General features: G+C 28.3%; 1 protein-coding gene across 1 annotated transcript in view; it reads left to right on the top strand.

Moving 5' to 3' along the window:
• Positions 1-7,959, top strand: part of Phum_PHUM602870 (1-phosphatidylinositol-4,5-bisphosphate phosphodiesterase, putative) — a gene marked incomplete at both ends in the record, with an annotated part of 56,225 nt that overhangs the window by 2,175 nt on the left and 46,091 nt on the right. Inside the window, 2 exons of the mRNA XM_002432821.1 lie at positions 4,637-4,926; positions 7,481-7,527. Of these exons, the coding sequence (XP_002432866.1) occupies positions 4,637-4,926; positions 7,481-7,527 (337 nt within the window). The remainder of the gene's footprint in view (positions 1-4,636; positions 4,927-7,480; positions 7,528-7,959) is intronic.

The following is a 7,959-nucleotide window of genomic DNA, read 5'->3' as shown; positions in this document are numbered from 1 at the left end:
TTTTTTTTTTTAGTAAAAACTAAAATGGTGCAACAGTTAAATTATTATTTATTACCTTTGGCATGAACGATTTATAAATAAATTTATAATATCCAAACTTGCTGCACACGTTTTTGTGGATATTAAAAACTTATTATTATTACCAAAAAAAAAAAAAAAAAAAAAAAAAATGGTCATTTACATATATATGCAAGCATTAAAAAAAAAAAAAAAAAGAAATTAAATAATTTTAATAATGTTTTATTAACTGACATTTTCTTTTATTATTCATTTATTATTATTATTATTATTATTATTATTATTATTATTATTATTATTATTATTATTTTTATTATTGGTTTAATTAGTTGTGTATGTGTGTGTGTGTTATTTTTACGGTGTTACGCCCTTTTCAGTCAGGTTTTTTAAAAAAAATTAATTGTTTTTTTTTTTTTTTTTGAAATGAGTTGGGGAGGGGTTTTGGGGGGTAATTTTTTTACTTTAAATAAAAAATATCGATTGTAAATTAAAAAGGAAGGCACATTCCAATTAATTTCATCTTTTTTTTTTCTTTTATTACAAAAAATTAGATCCTTTGATACTTTAGGGAATAATTTAAATTCCCAAACCGCGAGTCAATCAGTCAAAATTTAAATTAAAAATTACTCGAAATATTTTTTTTAAGGTAATGTAAAAAAAAAAAATTTCGGTGATGATGATGATGATGATAATAAGAACAACAACAACAACAACAACAACGACAACCATTATTTTAAATACCGGGAAATACATTATATACAGTTATTAACATAACGAGAATAATTGATTATTTCGCCCCGTTAATAATTTCACAGATTAATAATTTAATTATAATAATGATAATGCATAACTTCCTATTGAATTTATTATTATTATTATCATCATTATTATTTTCAATTCGTTATATCCCCTCCTCCCTTCTCCTCCTCCTCCTACCGACAATGATAAAATTGAACGAAAAAGAAAAAAATAAAACAATGAGGATGTTTGTTTGTTTGTTTATTTATTTATTTATTTTTTTCCGACATAATTTATTTGTTGTACCCGTATGCGTGCGTGAGTGCGCGTGTCAGATTGAGCACGCGCGTGAGTAAATAAATAAATAAATACGCATTTACGCATATTTGTAAGCGTGGGTAAAAAAAAAACAAATAAGGAAATTGATTCGTTTATTGAAGTAATAACAAGGGATTGCAAGCATTTTAAAAATCGTTTAACAATATGGAATACACCGTTGCGTTCCATTTTTTTTTTTTTTTTTCTTATCAGCCTCGATAAAAAAAAAAAAAAAAATATTTTATGTATATATGTATCGCTATCACGAGGATCGATTTAATAATTAATAATAATAATAATAATAATTTTTTTGTCTTTTCGATCGTGAATGAATGAATGAATGAATGAATAAATAAAACTGAATTGAATTATTACATATAGGATGTAGAAATAATTAAATAATTAATTTCGACGTGAGTATTATCATTATCGTGTAACACGCGGGGGTAGGAAAGGAATGGGTAGGGGAGGAAAGGGGGTGATAAAATTAATAAGCGAAAAAAAAATAATTAAAAAAATATAAAAAAATAGGAGGCAATAAAAAAGTTTTGCACGCAATTTTTTTTTTTAAGGTGTGCGGTTATTAAATAACGTTTAGCTTATGTAACGTTAATTTTTGTGGGAGGTGACATTTTCGCGTAAAGTTAAATAATAATAATAATAATAATGATAATTTTTCCCTCCTCTCAATTATTATATAGGTATTTCGACGAGAAAATTAGAAGGGGTTAAATTATCGCGTAAAGGTATTTTTTTCGTGTGTCAAACAAACATTTCCGGAAAACACGTTTGTATATAATAGTAAATTTCCCGAGAACGCATCCATTTACCTCCTTATTTTTCAAAGTACGGGAAAGAAACGTTAAATAAAAAAGTTAATGTTTCGACAAGAACATTAAAAAGACTTCGTTGGAGAAAATAAAAAAAAATTTAAAACAAAAATAAAAAATAAAATAAAATAAAATAAAATAAAAACGACCAAGGGTTGCGGTGAAAAGCATTAAATTCCTTAAAGCCATATTTGCTCCTTTTATTGAGGATTTCAAGGTTGTCGTTAACAAATTTTTTTGGTGTTTTCTTCTTCTACTAGGTTTTTTTTTTAAGTCGGAATATATTTATATATAAATTTAAGAGGAACACGCACCTGCACGCACACGCACGTACAATTCGAATAATTTTCATTAAATGATTTTTTTTTTTTTTTAATGGCGAAAATGGCGTTAAGATTATGCATTCATTTCCCCATCTCTTGCATGCGTGTATATTTAATGCGTACGCGTAAACGCGGCGTATAAATAATAATAATAATAATAATAATAATAATAATAATAATAATAATAAGAATGACCGGTTTAAACGATCGATAAAAAAAAAAATTTTTTTTTTTTTATTGTTTAGATCGTCGTTTTACATTTTATACTTTTTCAAATGTTTAAAAGTTTCGAGGACGCAAACACAAAGTAAGCTCTCTCTCTCTCTCTCTCTCTCTCTCTCTCTCTCTCTCTTTCCTTTTCAAATTTTCCTCTTTTTTTTCCCCCCCCTTCATTTTCCGATAAAATATGTTTTCGTTTATGAATTCTTTTGCCTGAGCGTTTTTTTTTTTTTTAAATTTTAAATTTTTAAATTTTTTATTTACCTAAACCGGAATGAAATAACGGAAAAAAAAGCTGTTGCTCTTTTTTTTTTTTTTTTTTTCATTTTTTAAAAATCATTATTTATTTATTACAAAAAAAAGGGGGGAGGGGGGAGATAGAAAGAAAAAAAAAAAAAAAGTTACGAGGGAAAAAAAAACCAACCGCGTTTAAAAATTTAATTTTTTTTCTTTTTTTTTCCCCCCCCCCTTTTTTTTTTTTTTTTTGGCCTTTCTTTCTTTCTTTATTTTTTATCCTTTTTTTCCCTTGACTTCTTTCGGGAATAAAAGAAAAGGAGAAAGAAAAAAAAAGTGAAAAAAAAAAAAATTGTTTTTCTTTTTTTTTTTTTTTTAAGGGGAACAAACCCCCCCCTGTATTTTTGTGAAAAAAAAAGTTTTGACGGGTAAAAAAAAATTTTTTTTTTTTTTGTCCAAGGAGGGAAATTAAAATGAGGGGACGTTTTGTTTCGAAGTATATATTTATATTAACCCCCCGCTTTTTGAAAATGTTTCAAAAACAAAATGGCGTAAGGAAAACGTAAGCGAAATCGTTCGATCGAAAAATGGATGGTGTGGAAATTATTACGGAATAATTTCATTAACATCCCCAATTAATACCGACTACTACTACTACTAATACTAATTAATAATAAATGTTTCGTCCGTTCGGTTGCATTCGATAATCCTAATAATAATAATAATAATAATAATAATATGTGGCACCATTTTGTAAAAGGTAATTGAATGAAATTTTCAAACAAGCGCGAAAAATGTAACAAGGGGGGGAAAGGGGGGAAGGGAAGGAAGGGTAAAGGAATGAGATTGTCATTTTTTAAACAAAAGGTTTCGAAAGAAAATTTTTTTTTTTTTTTCACGGTCAAAGAAAATGAGAGAAAATTAATTAAAAAAAGAAAAGAAAAGAAAAAGAAAATTGTTCTTTATCATCATCATCATCATCATCATCATCATCATTTTTTTTAAAAAAAGAAATGGTGGAAAGGCTTGAAAATTTATGGTAATTTAATTTTCCATAGCTGTCTGTGGTCATTAAGGTTTTAAGAAATAAAGGAAGGGATAGGGAGAAAGAGAGAGAGAGAGAGAGCGAGAAATGGGAGTTTTAGAAATTATTGCAAACGAGAGTGAGAGAGAGAGAGAGCGAGAAATGGGAGTTTTAGAAATTATTGCAAACGAGAGTGAGAGAGAGAGAGAGATTGACTCAGGGATTGAACAAACCTTTTTGATCGAGTGTTTGTTTATTCTTGTGAGAGAATTTAAGATTAGAATTTGATTATGACTTGTTACGCTACTGAATAACACACACACAAACACAGATTTTAAACCAGAAAAAAGTTATAGCATTATCTCTTCGGTAAACCAGATTTAAAGCTTAGAGAGAATTTAATGAGGTCATAAAAGAAAGAAAAAATAATAATAATAATAATAATAATAATAATAATAATAATAATAATAATTTTTCCCCCTACTATTTAAAAATATATTTAAACGATTTTTTCGAAAATGACTTTGTGACAATTTTCTAAAAGGAAAATTGAAACACCTGAAATTATCATTCCTGATTATTATTATTATTATTACTACTTTTTGTTTTTTTCGTCGTCGTCGTATTGTATTATTATTACATAAGTCATCTTACAACTCTTTGCTCTATTTATTTTCGATTGAAAAAATAATAATAATAATAATTTTTTTTTATGTCTTTAATAAAAAAAAAAAAAAAAATGGCGGTTGTACGTTTCAAACGAGTGGTTTTCTCTTCCATAAAAAAAAAAGTCCGTAATGGACGACAAACATAAAAATGCCGTTATTAAAATTTAACAAAAAAAAAAAAAATAATAATAATAATAATAATAATAATAATAACAATTTTTTATTTTATTAATAATATTTTTGTTGTTGTTGTTGTTGTTGCAGGATTCTGGAACGGGTACGCCGGTCACGTTACGGGTAGACAAAAACGGTTTTTATTTATATTGGGTGGATCAGAACAACGAAATGGACGTGTTGGATTTTGCCATCATACGGGATGCGAGAACGGGTCGTCATTCGAAAGTTCCCAAAGATCCCAAACTCAAATCGGTCGTGACGATGGGATCCCAGGATACACTAGAAGAGAAAACAATAACAGTTTGCTGCGGATCGGATTTTGTCAATTTGAATTTCATCAATTTTTGTTGCACGAAAAAGGAAATTGCACAGGTACCGTGAAAATTTTTCCTTTTTTTTTTTTTTTTTTTTGCTATTCGTCTTCCTCAATATTTTTCGGGTTTGATGAAAATAATGAAAATAATTCGGGATTCCAGAATCGTGAGTTCGAAATGATTTGCGGTTGTAATGATGATGAGTACTTGACTCAAGTCAAAACATGTGTGTACATGTTGTAAAAGGGTCGATGTAAGGACGTAGTAATAGTGTGTAATTATTATTGTAAAAGTGTTGTCGAAGTACACGCACTCACGCGCACGCACTCACGCACACATTTTACAAACCTTCTCGAAATTATGCATCGTTATATTCATTCGGCGTTGTAGTACCTCTTTGTGTGTAGTCTCTTATTTCAGATTTATTTGTTGTAAGAGGAGAAAAGTATGCGAATTTCCACTTGAATTTCCACTTTTTGATTTAAAAAAACAAATAATAATAATGATGATGATATTAAAAGGGTAATACATCATTTCAATGTTTAATGTTTAATGGAAATAATAATTCTTTGCCAAAGTCATCCATATTAAAAATTTTTAAAAAAGTATTAGAGAGAGAGAGAGAGAGAGAATATTTTACGATCGGTTGTTACGTCACACTTACCCGTATGACGTATGCGTGATTGCCTGGACAAAAAAAAAAAAAAAATTCAAACTCGAATCGTTTTGTGGAAAAGATAAGAGAATATTTTATTGCTAGATCCAGAATTATTTACACCACCACCACGTGCGCGGACGAAGGGATTTTCTAATTGAAACGTAAAAATTATCCCGGGGGAAAATCATTTTAAGCGTTATTTTTTGTTCGTGACGTTTTAGGAATGGAGCAAGGGATGTAAAAGTTCCGCGGATCGGGATTCAAGTTGTTTTTTTTTTTTTATTACACGTGTACAAACGTGGAATTCACAATCCCACGTGACCGTTTGAAATTGTTGTCATGATCCACCCCGAATTCCGGTAAAATTCCGACGGCGACAACGACGACGCGAATAAAATTTTTTTAATTAATTTTAATTAATTTTCCTTCTTTTTTTTTTTTGTTTAAATTCGAAACGGGGGGCGTAAGGGGGAGGAGGGAAATTGTAAAGGAAAACCTTTGGACATTGCTTTGTTGACGAGTTTTTAAAAATTCCTTTTGAACTTTTGTTTTTTTTTTTTTGTTTTTGTTTTGCTGTTTTTCCCGCACGCATATTATAAAAAGTTTTTTTTTTGGGAGGGGGAGAGAGGAGACGGTAGTCGAATAGAATACACGCCCGGGGATTTTATTAGCTTACGTATTATTTCTCTTTGATAAAACGCATTCCGAATTATTTTATCATGATGATGATGATGATGATAACGGTGAAAAAAAATTAAAGTTGGTACGACATCAACAATTTTCGTTCCAAAATCAAAGGTTTTCCGGGGGGGGGGGAGCTTTTCAGTTAATTACACGACGCTTATCACGTTCCGTAATCATATATAAAGGGAGGAAAAAAAATACCGGGAAGGTTGAGGGGGGAGGGTGTGTGTGTGTGTAATGACTGCGATAAGAAAAAAGTTGGAAGATTAAAAAAAAAAAAAAAATTTTTTTCTCGTTTTTGTTCTGGAATTAATATTTTGGAATTTGACAATTATTAATTTTTTTTTTTTTTTTCGATTTTTTTTTACTGATTTTTATTGATTTTTATCGATCCCCCCCCCCCCATTAGTTTTGATTTAGTTCATAAGATAAAGTTTTAAAAAAAAAAAGGAAAAAAAATTTTTTCGAAGGCTAAAAAGGTATTGGGAAAATTTCGATTTTATTATTTTATTTTATTTTTATTTTCGTGGTAATTTTTTTTTTTTTTGGGGGGGGGGGGAAAACGAATAAACAAAAACACGTTTTTTTTATTAGGGGGGAGATTTGAAAACTTTGCTGAGATTTAACGAATGGAATCCCCCATGCCCGACCCATTTCGAGTTTTATTTTTTATAAATTTCGAATTTTTTTTTTTTTACTATTTTTCTCCCGTTTTCCAGATTTTTTTTTTTTTTTTTATAGAAAATATTTAAACTCGATGCCGAAACGTTTTGTTATTTATTTTTATAATTGTGGTAAACCTGTATCGTAACACTCGACGTCGCATTATGTAATTAATTTTCCCGCAAAAAAAAAAAAAAAAAAACTTTTACTCGATATTCTTATTGTTTTACTTTCGCCGAATACGCGAATGTGTATATATTTGTAAAATGCGCGTTTCGTATCAAATTTCCGTTTCCGGTATCGTTTAACACAAAATGGATTATTATTACTCCCAATTTAATATAATTTTATTTATTTATTTATTTAACTGGAGGGATTCGATAAAAATTTCGATTAAATTTACGGTTTCCTCCGAAAGTCGCACGTTACCGTTTATTATTATTATTATTCTCATTATTATTATTATTATTATTATTATTATTATTATTATTATTATTATTATTATTATTATTATTAATATTATTTTTTTATATAAATTAATTATGTATAATTTTTAAAACAATATTTATTTTGCAAAGTGCAAGATTAAAATTTTTTTTTAATTTAATCCAGGGAGGGAGGGTGGGTGGATGGATTGTTAAAAACGTTTTCGGATTTAAGTTTCAACACGTTCGGGGGGGAGGAGTGAAAAAGTGAGGAAAAGGCGGGGGGAAGTGAAGTGAAAAAAAAAAAAAAAAAAAAAAAACATTGGATTAACTTAATCCGTGCTAGAAGACATTTTTCAAAAAATTAATTCCGACGTTAAAATAATAATAATAATAATAATAATAATAATAATAAAAGAGGGCGCTGGTGTTCCATGGTTGACAAGCCTTTTAGTCATATCGTTTTCTTTAATTAATTTTAATAGTTTTTTTTTTTAGGGTTTATTTATAAGTTATATATCAAAAGTTTTGTAATTTAGTCTAGTTTACAGTGATATAATTAGTTTTTTAAATTATTTAGTAATAACTATATTATCTCAAGTTTAAATTTACAAATTGTTCAACGATTCCATGTGACAAAAGGAAGCGTGGGCAATAAAAAACCTT

The sequence above is a fragment of the Pediculus humanus genome, genomic scaffold (genome assembly GCF_000006295.1).
Source record: "Pediculus humanus corporis 1103172108318 genomic scaffold, whole genome shotgun sequence".
Taxonomy (NCBI): Eukaryota; Metazoa; Arthropoda; class Insecta; order Psocodea; family Pediculidae; genus Pediculus; species Pediculus humanus.
This window is presented reverse-complemented; position numbering and strand designations above follow the sequence as displayed.